Source organism: Stegodyphus dumicola, chromosome 9, assembly GCF_044657685.1.
Source record: "Stegodyphus dumicola isolate Sdum_Otavi_A_Nest chromosome 9, ASM4465768v1".
NCBI lineage: Eukaryota > Metazoa > Arthropoda > Arachnida > Araneae > Eresidae > Stegodyphus > Stegodyphus dumicola.
Window position 1 is genome coordinate 165,219,849 of NC_140776.1, and position 16,344 is coordinate 165,236,192.

Below are 16,344 nucleotides of genomic sequence, written 5' to 3' on the forward strand. Positions count from 1 at the left end.
AGAAAATGTTTGTTTCAAGATTTTGTATTTGAAAATGGAAGAATCATGCTACTGATGTTACTTAACTCCAGATTCACAAAATATCCAGTGCTTATGTATTAACACAACCACCTCAGCATAATTTGCTGATTATTTAAGGGTTTTTTTTTTTTTTTTTTCTCATTATATATATATGTAAGTTATAAGAAAATGCAATACCTGCTTTAATAGTAATTGGCGACCTCAAAATTAACATTCTAGATTTGAAAACTCCTCCTAAATTCATTTGTTCTCTCAAATTCAAGAATCTTCTATATTATATAACAATTTCAGATTAACCAATTACAGATTAGCTTAATTCATACCTTAGTATAAATACCACCAGTAAGTTAATTGTGTCATTCTTCCCATCCCTAACTGCTGCTCTGTCAATACCACATCACTTTACCTTTGCTTAAATGCCTATGTTGTTTCTTTAAAAGCCAATGTACATAGAAATTTATTATATTTAATTATAATTGAATAAGTGTCTGCCAATTTAATTGGATATGTGTAAAAATCAAGATTGGTAATTATCGAAATCCGAGTCATTTTCATCTGTATGCTTTATCTACATACCATGACTGTTATCGAAAGCTATTAAGAGTTCCAGGCTTCAGCTGCACATTCAAAATCATTTACATATACAGTACAAAGTCTTTAATCTGGACTCGTCGGGACTTCGGTGATTCTGGATTAGGGGTTATTCCGGATTATAGATCATCAATTTAAATCTGGTAAGATTGCATACAAAAATTATAAAATTAAAAATATGAAACCGTAATTTATGAAATAAAGAGCAATTATGATCTAAAAAGTATCAAAATTTACAAAAAAAAAAAGCTTAATATTTATTTGTTTACTTTATTAAGCATTTCTTTCAATGTGCGCATGCGTAAAGATACATTACGCATAGTCGAAATTAGAAAATTGCAACCAGAAAGTTAGTTGATGTTTATTCGTGATATTTATAATGACAAGGAATTTGATTTAAATCGTATCAAAGACAGAGTACATTGAGATGAAATACTACATTTAGTAAGGAATTATAAGCCAAATAAAATAAAAACATCTGCCCTGAAGATAAGGATAATGCTGACAGATCAACTTCCAGTTCATTGCGCACCGCAGTGTCCTCCCCCCTCAAAACTGCGTGAAGGTGTTAAACAGATTTCAGAATGGTTAGAGAAACAAAGGATATGCCTTTATCCATTTTTTGCAGCAATTCCACTTTTTGTTTGATGGAAATCGAAACATGCTTTCGCTTTGTAGATCTTTTGGCAGCTCCAGAATCGGAAACTCTTTTTGACATAATCGAAAGTTCAAGCTTACTTTTTATAAAATTGCTCTAACAGTCTGCAAAAAATAATAAGCCGGATCCAATTAGAAGTTTAAGGGACAACGCAATCTGCAGCATTAACTGAAATAGATAATTTTAGCATAGCTTATACCGTCCGTTATACATTAAACGCGCATGCATAAACGCATATGTGCGTGCATAAAGGTATGCGCATGCTGAATGCATTATGTGTTTATGCATGCGTAGAAAGTTTGTTGCTTTGAGGTCCAGATTATAGATAATTCTGGATTATGGACGTCTGGATTAAAGACTTTGTACTGTATATATACACACACACTAATGTTTGTGAAAATTGTTAAAAAGTTATATTTAAACTTGTAAAAAATAAATTGTTAAAAGTGTTAAAAAGTTATATTTAAATTTGTAAAAAATAAATATGCTCTTCATATTTTTTATTCTGTAAGAATATATATTTATAAGGAAATAGAACTCTGTGTATAACCTAAGTCATATTCAAAACAATTTTTGTTTAATAACTTGTTAATATTTTTTATTAATATTTCAGTGATACATATACAGAAAGAAAACCAGGTGAATCAGCAAATGATAGAAATGACAGGGCTATACGAAATGCCACAAAATGGTATCAAGAACATTTAGCATCTTCCGATTCTTCCAAAAATATCAAAGTATTGTTGCTAACTAATGATAAAGAAAACGCTAAAAAATGTGAAGGGGAAGGTTTTTTGGTATATTCTTGTAAGTATATATCTCTATTCTTGTAAGTTCCTTTTATTCTTAAAGATTTTAGCTTTTCTCGAACTGTACAGGTAGCAGAGTGGTTAAAGCTTGTTATTTAAAAAATAAATGCATTTAAGATATGTTTTTAATGCAAAACATTTATTCTGTAATTAATTACAATAATATTTTTGTAGCAATATAGTCCATTATGATAATATTTTATATCATGTGCTATGCAATTCATCTATAGCTATTAAGTCCTTCTGTAAAAGGATGTGTGATTGCATTTTGTATAGCTTTATTTAAAAGTATTGTAGTATATCCTTAGAAAATTCAATCAATCAATTAGGAGTTAATTTTAAAAGACGTTTTATTAACACCTAAGAACAACATACAGGAAAAACTATCAAACTATGTATAGAATAACATAAAATAACTTTTTTCAAACTTTCAGAGCGTGAGTTCAAAAAATCACATCTCACTTCTGCAGCTTGAGTGCGTTGAATTGGGTATTTTTTCTATATCATTGGTAGAGCTCGTTGCCGACGATATTCATTTTTGTAAAATAAATATATTCTGAATCACTGAGCAATTTTTAAAACTTCTTTTAAAGATTAAGCATGTATGAAGTGACTGTGTATTTATTGCTTTTACGATATTATCTGGGAAGCCCAGATTAGGGGAGCCGACTGCAATACCAAAGGGCCTGGGTTCAAATCCCAAAGAAGGCATGGGTGTGTCTGTCCATGCCTGCAAAGGTGATCCACCTATTAGGTGCCCCCATAATAAATTGACCACTGCTTTTGACCTTAGTAGTGGCCAATATCTGTAGATGGTTTTGGCCCACCATTGGGGGGGGGACTATATTATCTTTGAACAACTTTCATTTTGTACGCATTTCATTGATGAAGACAGAGTTGTAAGAGAAATTAAATAGTACTTTCATACTATTCCTTCAACCATGAAAGTTGGCAAAGATCCTTCCTAAGTTGCACCAATTGTTCCTGCAGAATTCTGAACCAGACTTCTATATGTAATCCTTAAAATAAAATCTTTGTGAGTCTTTTTGCACAATCTACCAATTAGCCACTGCTGCAAAAGTTTTTATGTTTTGTAAAAAGGCTTTCATCAATTTATACTATTTAAGCCTTCCAATTTTACCAAAACCTATGTTTAGAATGCTGTGAATCAGACTTCCCACAGGTAAATACTCCCGTCTATTGCTGTTTAGCTGGCTATATCCAGATGTTAATTCTTGTGAACAGCTGTAAATAAACTGGAGTGCTTAATACATAAGTACCAATTATATTATAAAAATCACAGTTTATATACTTTTCCATGAAGAAAAATGTTACTTGGTTATTAAACTGTAGAGTCTGATAGACTGCCAGCAATTTATTTTTACCTTTCGTTGATAAAATAAATTTTTGATATCAGCAGACCAATGAAATAGATATTTAGTTTTCCAGCAAGTATTGTTTAGTAATAGCATTCAAAATAATTGTAGATTGTTGATCTTCGTTATCTCACCCTCTGAATTCTGCTAAACAAGAAGGCTTGTGATTTCTCGTGAGCTATTTTGCAGTTCTTATTCTAACCCTTACTAACTGTTTTTTCACATTATTCTTCTATCATATATCTTTAGTCATGTTCACTTTCACTGCTTGAGAATTGGGATACTCAAGATATTTCACATGCTTGGAAATAATGAATTGCTTCTTGTGTCAATCCTTGGCAAATCTAGCGAATGTGGTAAATTGAACACAAAAAGAGCAAGCATTGTCTCCAAAATATTCCATGAAGAAAGAGCTTTTCAAAAATATGATGCAATGTAGATATGCACTTGCTTTAATTCATCTAAAGTATACACTGAATTTTTTTAAAGGGTATTATCCTGTTGACCATAAAAGTTAGATGCCATTGAACTATGAAAATTGGTGAAGATCCTGCCAAAAATTGCACCATTTGTTCTTACAGAATTCTGAAAGAATTGACACCTCTTTATTTAATAAACAATCAGTAATTAAGATACAATAACATGCCAAATAAGTATTAATTTAGAAGTCAAACAATAAAAATGAGCATTATATTTTCAAATTTTCACAGGACTAGTTTCGATGGTTTTACCAAACCATCATCCTCAGCTGCAAAAGTGCAAATGAACTAGATAAGATATAGTGATTAGATAAGATAAGATAACATGGACAGGAGTCAAGCTACTATCATCATCTCTTGATGAAACCAGAACTAAAACATAATTTCTTTAAAGACTAAAGGCAAAGATGGATTGGAATTAGGGCTGTTAACTAGAATAGAAAGATTTTTTGAATGTTAAATGCTTCTAGAAAATCCAGTTCACCAATGGAAGATGTTTTTTGAATAATTTTGGCAGCAGAAAAATTGAAAGTATGATTTTCGGAGCAACAATGCTGGGCAACAGAAGACTTCAGTGTTTCCTTTTTTCTAACATATGCCTTACGTTCCTTAACGTGAAATTTCAAGGCTGTAAATTAAACCACACTGGCAAGGAATCCTGTAAATACCCCAGGAATTCATATTTGGAATGGGGTCCTTGAGTATGGAACTCGGAATTTTATCGATGGGAGAAAATAATGACCCGAAAGTTAAATTTCTGTAAAATACATGCAACTTTATAGCTAATTGATGGAAAGAAGGAAATGAAAACAGAATTTTTTATAATCTTCTAAAACAAAAGTATGCCCTTTGGTGTGTTGAGATAAGGATTTTTTAACTGCTTGATTAATAATGTTGGGTGGAAAACCCCCAATAGCTACTGCTTTTAAATAATTTAGTTCTTCATCGAGAGATAGTTTGGAGGAGCAAACTTGAAGAGCACAAAAAACATAGAAATAAAATGAAGCTATCTTTTGTTTAACTGGATAGTTGGATGACATGATCTGAAGTGTGGTGGAAAGCAAGGCGATGAAGGTTTACGGTAAACCATAGTACTGAAGGTGGATGTGTTATGTGTGACCAGATTGTCGAGAAATGGAAGAGAATTGCTTGCAAGTCTCAAGTTCAAAAGTGAACTGAATAGTAGAATCAATGGAATTCATTGTTGAAAGTACTTTATTTAAATCATCTTTATTACTTTCAAACAGGGTAAAAGTATCGTCTTAGGTAGCAGAACCATACCGGGAAGTTTAAAGTTTCAAACAACTCTGATTCATAATAATGCATGCTCTTAAATGAAGGACCATATAATCTGATCCCTAAAGATAATTCACCTTCGGACCTGTCAAATATAAAAGTTGCTATCAAATCTTCACAAATCCTTTCAAGCCTTTTTCTTCAACAAATCCTTTTCCTGTTTTATTTAAAACACTCACTTATCCCATCTGTTGCAAATTGCGCCAGATTATATGCTCTTCCCAAAACTCATAAAAGGGGTATTCCTTTTCGCCCTATTGTATCAAATTTAAGCACTGCCTCGTATCCGTTAGCTAAATATTTAGTTTCTAGATTTTCAATTCTATTAGATAATAACATTTACACCATAAAAAATTTAATAGAGTTTGTCGAAAAGGTTAAAAGCATTTCTCCTAGAAATTTACTCATGGTTTCTTGTGATGTAAAATCATTATTCACCAATATTAGAACTAGACTTCGTGAATTTCACTTCTCTTGCATTGAAATTGATGAGCTAATTTCCCTCACTCAACTCTGTTTGAATGAAATGCATTTTGTTTTCCAAAATAAATATTACAAGCAAACTGAGGGATTAGCCATGGGAAGCCCCCTCAGTCCCATTCTAGCTGATATCTACATGCATTATCATTAATCAAAATTGTTTGAAACTTTAAACTTCCCAGTATGGTTCCGCTACGTAGATGATACTTTTACCCTGTTTGAAGGTAATAAAGATGATTTAAATAAAGTTCTTTCAACAATGAATTCTATTGGTCCTGCTATTCAGTTCACTTTTGAACTTGAGACTTCCAAATCTGTTCCTTTTCTCGACGTTCCAGTCACATATAACACATCCGACTTCAGTACTATGGTTTAGTGTAAGCCTTCATCGGTTTGCCTTCCATCACACTTCAAATCATGTCATCCGACTAAACAAAAGTTAGCTTCATTTTATTCCTATGTTTTCCGTGCTCCTCAAGTTTGCTCCTCCAAACGATTTCTCGATGAAGAACTAAATTATATAAAAGCAGTAGCTATTGACAGAGGTTTTCCACCCAACATTATTAATCAAGCAGTTAAAATATCCTCATCTGAACACACCAAAAGGCACACTCTTGTTTTAGGAGATTATAAAAATTCTGTTGTCATTCCCTTCTTTCCATCAATTAGCTATAAAGTTGCATGTATTTTACAGAAATTTAACTTTCGAGTCATTATTTTCTACCATCGATAAAATTATGAGTTACGTACTCAAGGACCCCATTCCAAATATGAATTCCTGGGATATTTACAGTAGTCTAGTGTGGTTTAATTTACATTGGTCAAACTAAGAGAGCCTTAAGGAACATGAGGCATATGTTGGATAAAAGGAAACACTGAAGTCTTCTGTTACCCAGCATTGTTGGTTCAAAAATCATACTTTCAATTTTTCTGCTGCCAAAATTATTCAAAAAAAATCATTCTGTTCTAGTTAACAACCCTAATTCGAATCCATCTTTGCCTTCAGTCTTTAAAGAAATTATGCTTTAGTTCTGGTTTCATCAACAGATGGCACCAGTAGCTTGACTCCTGTCCATGTTATCTTATCTTATCTAATCAGTATATCTTATCTCATTCATTTGCACTTTTGCAGCTGACGGTGGTGGTTCAGTAAAACCATCAAAACTAGTCCTGTGTAAATTTGAAAATATAACACCGATTTATTTATTTTTACTTCTAAATTAAACAATCAGTATTCAACCCACTTCATTTTTGCACCTTGTAAAAGGCTTTCATCAGTTTCTACTGTGTTGTCAAGGCTGCCAATTTTACCAGAAGCTGTGTTTAAAATGGTATAAATACAAACTTTGTGCAAGTAATTATTCCAATCTATAAGTGTTTTGTTGGCCATATTTAGCTAACCATAAACACTGATCCCACATTTAAATCATTTTTCCAAAATAAAAGAAAAACTACTGCACTAAAAGTCATTTATATCCTTGTTCATATAAAAGCAAAAGGTGGCTTATCGAGAATCAATCAGGGTTGTGTCATATTAAAGAACAGATGTTATGAGTGTGTTGTTACATCACCTTATCCATAATTTATTCTAAATTGTACTGCTTTTCAACAGCTTCACCATCAGTGGGATAGTACGTAAGTACTGAAAAAAGTTATCTCCACATTTAGCCAAGAAAAAAGAGAAAGAGAACATTAAAAGGAAAAGAAAGAGAATGAAAAAATGCGGCTTTTGCTTTAGAAAACATCAGAGAATTGCACAAATTTTGTTAAGCTTATATTAAGGATTGTATGTATTTTATTATATGATACATTACTGTTATTACAAATTAATTTTTTTAATGAAGCTTTATGTATCATTAAAGTCGCCAGCTTCATGTTTGATTTCTCCTCAACATTTATGTTTAGTGCTAAATGTTACCTCATTAACAGAAAAGTACCATCTGTGAATTGTTGTATTTTAAAATAAGAAATTTAATGTGTCATTTCGTATGTGTATTAAAGTTTCTGTACTATTACGTTTTATAATAAAAAATTAAATGTACTTCTACTTACATATATTTAATTTCTTAAGTTTCAGAGTATGTAAAAAGTATGAAACAGTTTCCATCTCTTGTTGATAAATTAGCTCAGATTAATCTGAAGAAGAATGATGGTGTATGTATAACTTACATAATTTTTTTTTTTTTCCTTTCTTAAATATTGTGTATTATTTTATACAGAATTATTTTACTGTCGTGTCTCTGTATGCTTTGGGTATTAATTCAATAGAATTGAGTATTGTCTGCTTGATCATATCGGTAAAACTTTTTTTAAATGTTACTGCTTTAGATTTTTTAGATGTTGGCATATCTGTGTCTACATCTGTATCTGAAAATTAAACTTAGACCTAATTTTAAAGAAAATAGAAATGCATGTAACTAAAACATGTAGTACTAAAGTTTTGAATGTCAAATAGAAACACATTCTTCAATCACAAATGCCAGTTGTACAGTTTATTTACTTTATATCTTATTGCTATTTTTATTTATTAATTTTTTTAGTATTACTTTCAGTTGGTATGTCTTTTGTAGTATCAGGGTAACTGTCAAATATTCGGTGGCTTGCATCACATCACTGGTATTGGGCCTTTTAATGATTGTTATGATATTTTTCCTAAGAAATTTAGAGATTGGTTGTTGATAATATTTCTGTCATCAGACAATAATATATTCTGGTCTAAAACATTCCTTTATTCAATAGAAACATATTTATTTTGTATGTTTCGTTTTTAATTTCTATTTTGTTCTGTATTCTTGCAGCCTGAATTTGTAAGTTCTAAGGGTCCTGTTCTTTATCCTGAGCACTGGAAGCTTTCAAAAATTCAAGAAGGTTTAAAATCAGGAAGTCTTTGTCAAGGAAAATTTCAAGCCAGTAGGGAAAATTATTTGGAAGGAAATGTTTTTATTGGAGGTGAAGATGAATCGGATGCAAAATCAGTAAGTTGCACTGTGTATTTTGTAAATTGAATGTTGTACAAGTTTTTTGAGATTTTGTACCAACTAACTGCAAATTATAAAGGTATTGCAAATTTTATTCTCTTATAAATTTTATTTTAAGTAATAAAAACATTATATGGCATTTTCTGATTATCCGCAACCCCTTCCAGAAGAACACCAACTCATTGCCAACTAATTTTTCACCAAGCTAAAATACGCAAGACAATAAATAGCTGCTGTCAAAATGGTGACACACTAAAAATTTCATATAAGAGCAATTGATCAAAAAAAATTTAAAAGCAAGAAACAACTGTAATAAAATACTTGGTATTTTCAAGAAATCCTTGTGTATTTTTTTTTTTTTTTTTTTTTTTTTTTTTCTGTCATCCTCATGTACATAACAATCTGTTTTCACTTAAAAAACATTAAAAAAAATTCACAAATTTGGCATTTCACTCACTATTATTCTTCCCATGTACATAACAATCTTTCCCCCCTTCTTCTTTTTAGGTACTTTTGAGATTATCTAAATGCCATATTTTTGAAAAAATGCAATTTTTGCCTTTTTGCAAGCTGGCAAACTCCACAGCACCATAATGTTTCTTTACAAGAGAAGAAACCGTACTTAGTGCAAGAATAAAGAGTAATAAGAAAATGAGTGTCAAATTTGGGAGGTGGAAATCTGCGTGTACTGAAACGCAATGTGTTGTGAGTGCACATTTACCTGGCTTGTCACATAAATACATTTAGGTGAGATCGTGACTTACCACATAACTATTTTGCTAGCATAATGCATTGCCTTGTGAATACCTTTTGGCATAGAGTGGGGATTAAAAAAAAAGAAGGTTAAACTATTGTAAATGCAGGTTTAATTTTATATTACTTAAACTATCGTTTTAACTTTTATCAAGTGTATCCTCTCTACTAACTTCAGTTTAGCTTGATCCTCCCTAACTTCAGTTTAGCTCGAATAAATTCCTTTTGAACAGTAACTCATAGTATTGTTTATCTAAAACTCATACAGGGCCAGTACAATGCAGGTGTGTCATTTGCTTATCAAAACCTTTGCCCTCCAAAGAAGTTGCTTTCCACTAAATTTCTATAAATATTTATAGGTATTTTGCATAGTTTCTCTTCTAATATAATAAACAACTCTGTGTTTTGAGCGCATTTAAGCAGTTCTATGTTTTGAAGGCCTTTTTATTGTAGTTCACAATGAGCATTCATTCTAGAGATGCTTCTTTGGAATGAGGTATCACTTTTCTAGAGATGCTTATTTGGAATAAGGACTAGTCAGTAATGATCATTCACTTCCATTTTCTTAAACTCTTCAGTTATGATCTTTTATTGTACGGGTGGGCATATTATAGTGCTGAATTATACTGCTGAATGAGCAGTTTTAAGACCTACACAAAAATTCATCTTCTACCAGTTTTTGCAGTAAGGATAACAACTGCAGGAAGCAGCATTCCTCTAGCAATCACAGGTCTACATGTCCACTGGATTTCCAAACATACCGCATAACTCATCACTATACAAGTTGTTCTTCCATCATCCTAGTGCCTACTGGTAGCATGATTTGCACAACTACCATTAATGAGTAGAGTGGCCAAAGCTTACAACTCATCAATGGAATTTGAGTGCAAACACCCTTCAATAAATACTACAAACGCTAGCATAATTTCCTGAAGCCTATTGAAAGTCTCTAGCCGCAGTCTTTAATGAGGTATACTGATTTATTTTATAACATATTATTGGCACTCCTGATTCTGATTTATTGCATTTTGTAAGGCTATTCAGGTCAAAGTTTTGTAGTGCTTTGACTAATGTATATAGTGTCTGCAGCTTAACAGAAATCTTGTAATGAAATGTGCAGTTAATGCGAATCAGTGGACAGTGATTATTATGCCGTGCTTAAATTCAGTTATCTCACATTGCTTATCCATTTCAATATCAGTTGTTTTTATCCATGCCAATTATAAGTTCACAGACTCCTCCTTTTTTTTTCCCTTTTGAATCATGATGTTTTTAATAATGTATGGGCGATAATATTTATGTTTCAGAGGGTTTCTGATGTTTATTGGAAATGTGGTGTATATGAGAATTTTGTTTTTAATGCATTTTTAATTTTAGATTTTAATGTATTTTTGTTTGCTTCAGGTTTTCATTCAAGGTCTAAAACATTTAAATAGAGCAGTTCATGGTGACATTGTTGCTATACGGATATTACCAGAAGAAGAATGGTCATGCCCATCATCCCTTGTTCTGGAAGATAAAACTAAGAATCCTGATGATGATAAAGATACTCATGATGTATGTTTTAGAAACTTTTGAGTAATTTAAATATGACATGTGTACTTTAACATAGTCATTAATGTATTGATATTTATACTGTATTATAAATGCCTTAGACTGCTTGATTTTTAGATCAATAATTCTTAATGTTGTAGATGTGCAGTAAAATTTTGGATGTATGCTGTGAGAACTGAAAACCTGCTAGATATAATAACAAAATCATTAACTGTTTTCAAATAAACATTCTTAAAACTCTTATACAACAGTAATTTCTATAGCTAGGTATCAATATACAGTGGTTCCTTGGTTTATGTCATTAATCCGTTCATCTTGGACATATACCAAATGAACTTTTCCAGTAGTAATAGAAAATAATTAATCCATTGTTATAAAAAATTCTGTTTTTATTATTGCAACATTGTTCAGTACTAAAATACAAATGGAGTGGGTGAAATATACTGTATATAAATGAAGCACTGCACTTGATTTGTACATAAATGTTTTTCTGCTATTCAGGACAAAAGGAGTTTTTTAACATGCTCTAATATATCTGATCTTTGGTGATTGATTTTATCCCTGATCGCAATGTTAGCCAATTTAATAAGGTCTTTGTTTTTCACAATCGGGGACACCATTCTACTCGGCTTGCAGTATGCAATAGCCAAGTCTTGGACATGCTTGCCATTTTCATATTTGTCAACAATCCCCCCCCTTTTTTTTTTTAAACCTCCATGGTGATCTTAATTTTCTTCATTGCTTAACTCTTTTCTTTAAATTTCTTAAAATTCATTGTTAATAAATTTACAAAAAATTTACAAGGAAAACAAAACAAAATCACTTGAAAATTCAGAATTTTCTCATGAGGTTTTTAACCGAACAGTAGCAATGAGCATTCTGATCCTCATGGGCAGTTGTAGCATTGCCTCAAAAGAGATGAACAAGTCTAGTGTGTGCAGCTATGAATCTTTGAACTCATATCATATTCCAAACCAAAATGTTCAGGAATGTAACAAGATGCATACCAAGTTACCATTGTACAGGGCTGTGGAGTCAGTAGGGAAAATGACCGACTCCGACTCCTGGAATTTTAAAGACTCAGGCTCTGACTGCGACTCCGACTTCTTCCATATATATATATGTGATGTTTGTGTAAACATATACGCATGGGTTACAGCTTTTTTTTTAATATAAAAGAAGTAATAGATGCTACAGAAAAAAACTGATGGCATAGCAAATTATTTATATTAATTAGTATTTATTATGAAATGGAAAAACTGGCATTAGTTATTTCTAAAAAACAGTATATCTTCGGCAAAATCTTCTTTGTTGGAAAGCCATAGATCCGATTTGATATACTTCATAGCTGAGAACAGTCTTTCCACACTAACTTGAGTAGGAGAAGAGCTGTTACTGTTAGAGCTACTTTTTTTAACTTTTCAGGATAAATTTTTATAAGTTCTAAATGAGGTGTCTTGGAAGCGCAATCTTATTTCTGTATTTCTTCAACGGCCATGTAGAAATCTTGTTTGTATTTTTTCCTTTTTATATCTAAAGGCTCTTGGTTCTTTATTTTCATTCGCTTTTCCTTAGCCATTTTAATATTATCCAAAAACATTTCTCAAAATGTAATTCATCACTGGAAGAAGATGATAGAGACTCAATTGCAATGTCTTCAGTTTGACTGTCCCAATTCAAATTCTCCAATTGTTCTGAGAATAATTTCTTTCTTAATGAAATTTTGTAGATGGCTTTCTTTGCCTTTTTAATTTGTTCGTCATCCAAGAAAATTCGGTTTTCGGATCTCCATATATTGAACCCAGCAAGATCTCATTATCTAGCAAACTAGTTTCTCTTTTATTTATTGAAGAAATGATTCCTTATGCAATAAGCCCTTCATTTCAGAAAGAACAAACATCACATTCTTTCATTCTCGCCTCCTGTCAATTATTCAGATTGCAGTTTTTTTGTGGCTATATACGGTATAGAAAGAAGAGTTTCCAATTCTGCAAGATCATTCCACAGTCTTTCTGTTAGTGAAACATTAGCATTAGCTACATCTTCTAAAAAGTTCTTAATTCTAACAACATCTTTATCATCAAATATGTACTTCCTTATTGCATTGCTTGATCAATAATTGCTCCTTTTCCTGCTCGTTACCTAAGAATGGCATCAATTTTGGGAGTTCTTACTGCTGTTGCTGCTTAGCTAAATTTACCAGTGAAATTTGTAACTAAATGAATCAGTTTCACTAATGGAAAATAACACATCCAGCCTCCTCCCTTATATTTATTTATTACTATGTCAATAAGATAGAAAATAACTATTTATTAATGTATATAGTCCATAAATAAAAATAATAACTCAACTTGTCATTCATTTTTTTTCAATTCATTTTAATTTCATTTAAAATTCAAACTGTGCAACAAAAACTGGAGTTGGAGTCGACCTGTTTTTAGCGACTTCAGCTCCGACTCCTTTTACCCCAAAATCTGCCCGACTCCGACTCCACAGCCCTGCCTCTATAACATACTTTTTGAAAGATTTGTGTATATATGTATAAGAAGAAATTATTATTAAGTTTGCCATTCTGAAATTTCTAAAGATAGAAGTTTTGTTTGTTTACATTCAAAACAGTATGAATCATAAGTATTTATAGTTTAAGCAGTCACAGAGTACAGTAACAATTAATAGTAGTAAGAATTATAGTGTAAGTAAGCGTAACTTTCTAGTAAGAATTAATGGTGTTGCTCAATGTAAAAAATTAGAAATTCATGTATACAAAATTTTGTTAATGGTAACAAGTTACATCATTACTCATAATTAAATCACTTTCTTTCTAAATACTTATCATGAGATATGTGTACAACTACATAATTTTCTGTGAACACACTTTTTAGTTTAAATGTGAGAGCTTTTTTCTTATTTGAAGATTATTATTACTAATAAGTGATGCTTTCAATTTAGGAAATTTTAAAGAAGAAAAGAGCTGCCAATAAAATAATGTCAGGTGCTGTTGTAGGCATTATCAAACGTAACTGGCGGCCATATTGTGGAATTTTGCAACCTCCATCGATAAAAGGAGTAAGTGATGTTTAGTCCTTGTAATGAATTCTGTTATAAACTTTAATTTTAAAACCATTTTGCTTAATGTTATTGTATGTGTTTATTTCCAATTTAGCTTATCACTTTCGATTATAAACAAAATATTTTGCATTTAAGAGCCTTTTCTAATAGACTGTTGTGGGCTCAATAATTTCAGTGATTTTCTTAATGTACAGTGTTTTAAGCATATAAATTAATGTTCCCAACACCTCAGTTTATTTTGGCGTTATCAGATTTTATTGCAAGTTTTTGTAAATGAAGCACAGCATATAGAAAGTTAACTTTAAAAAGAGAAAAAAAAAAAGTCATCTGAGGGAGAAGCTTTGACTAATTGCCTTTTGTTATCAATCAAGAATTTTTTATTCAGATATTTCTAACTTCCAGTGAAAACTTTCTAGATACATATCTACATTTTATTTTCTTAAGTTAATGTGTTTATTAAATATAATATTTCAACTAAAATATATTTTACACTGCATTGGTTTAAAAAGTAAAAGTAAATGAAAACATTTTATAATGAAGAGTGGTGCATGAAAATATTTTACTAAATTTGATGTATTCATTGCAGTTTAATATTTAATAATTAATATCTCAACTTTTTTGTAACAGCAAACAACACACTACCTATTTGTACCATCTGAGCGTAGAATTCCAAAAATCAGAATTGAAACTCGCCAAGGTGTAAAGTTACTGTCTCAGCGAATTATAGTATCTATTGACAGCTGGCCTCGAGAGTCTAGGTATCCACAAGTGAGTACATTTCATAAATGGTTATTTAAAGTAGTGCATTTAGAAATTATTCGGGAACAAACATGTGTACATTTTACCACATAGAACATAAGCATTGGCAGAAAGTATTTTTAGTTCAAGACATTGAATTCCTCTTTGTATCAAAATGACTGAAAGTATTTGCTTCTGTGGTATTTCAAACTGAAATGTGTTTTAAGACATACTATGTTCTTTGTGTGTAAAACAAACATTTGATACAATTGGAAAAAAGCCTTTCTGTATTAAATACTACTTAAATACTTTTGGATAGCATAAGAGATCATTATACAAAGTCAGTGTATCTACATTTTGCAGATTTAGTTGTGTATTAGTTTTTTTTTTTTTTTTTTTTTTTTTTTTTTTAAATCTACTTCACTGTATTTCTAGATGATTAAGTACTGTATATCTTTATCTGTGTAATATATGCAAGCAACATAAAATTCCAGCTTTAATTTATAATAGCTTTTAATGTTTCTTTCTTTTTTTTTTTTTTTTTCCTATTCTAATGAAAATAAAATACTGAATCTTTCTAAAGAGTATCATTTCAGAATTAATTCTGATCCCATGACAGTCTCATAATTTTAGTGCTGCATGTTCTTACATAACACTATGAAAATCTAATAACTTTCAAGCTGAAACTTTATCAGTAAGTAATAAGAAAGATATACAGTCAAAAGTCGTTAATTCGGACACCCATAATCCGGACCTCAAAGCTAAAAACTTTCTGCGCATGCGCCGCGTTGGCACATGTGCACAGGCGTTTTACGCGTGCGCGTAAGACCTTTGTTGGGTAGAGGCGAGCGAACGTTTTTTCTTATGCGCATGCGTATTAATTATGATGGCGCAGTTGTCTCTTCTCCCGACACGTCCGTCATTCGAGCTTTGAGCATAGGGAGATGCTGATATGTTATTTGCTGTATGATACTCAATATGATTTCCTGTGTGATATCTTTATTCATTATTCATGTAAATAAAGTGTTGTCCTACGATGGCTTCTTTATTCTAAATATTGGCCTCTGAACAACAAATAGTAGCAGCTCCGTGGTTTTGTCAAGAAGAATTGGAGATAAGAGACCAAGTCGAAACCGAAACTGTCTTAGTGGAAGCCAAAAATGGAGAAGTGGAACGTTCCCGAATTAACTGGAGAGAACTATTTTATTTGGTCATTAAAAATTAAAGCTGCCTTATCACTGAAAAGACTTGACTCGGTAATTTCAACAGTAAAACCAGAAAATTTAGACGAGAAAGATGAAAGATTGTGGAATGAGAAAAACGCTGACGCCGTAGCATATATAAAACTTTCACTATCGGATCAACAGGCGCTTCAGTTCTCCACAGAAGAGAATGCAAAAATTCTTTGGAAAAAAGTCAACATTTACGGGACAAGCCGAAGATCGAAAAATAGATGCTGGTAATGAGTTAAAAAATTTAGAAATGAAGTTGCATGAGTCGGCTAATGATTATATCGCTAGAGCGAGAGGAATAGCAACTAAG

General features: G+C 31.5%; 1 protein-coding gene across 2 annotated transcripts in view; it reads left to right on the forward strand.

Moving 5' to 3' along the window:
* The window catches only part of Dis3 (exosome complex exonuclease RRP44-like protein Dis3), a 106,975-nt gene that overhangs the window by 51,226 nt on the left and 39,405 nt on the right, over positions 1-16,344 (forward strand). For both annotated transcript variants that reach the window (XM_085824300.1, XM_035350801.2), the window contains exons 3-8: positions 1,884-2,077; positions 7,782-7,864; positions 8,509-8,685; positions 10,846-10,998; positions 13,945-14,061; positions 14,692-14,832. In XM_085824300.1, coding sequence (XP_085680426.1) covers positions 1,884-2,077; positions 7,782-7,864; positions 8,509-8,685; positions 10,846-10,998; positions 13,945-14,061; positions 14,692-14,832 — 865 coding nt within the window. The remainder of the gene's footprint in view (positions 1-1,883; positions 2,078-7,781; positions 7,865-8,508; positions 8,686-10,845; positions 10,999-13,944; positions 14,062-14,691; positions 14,833-16,344) is intronic.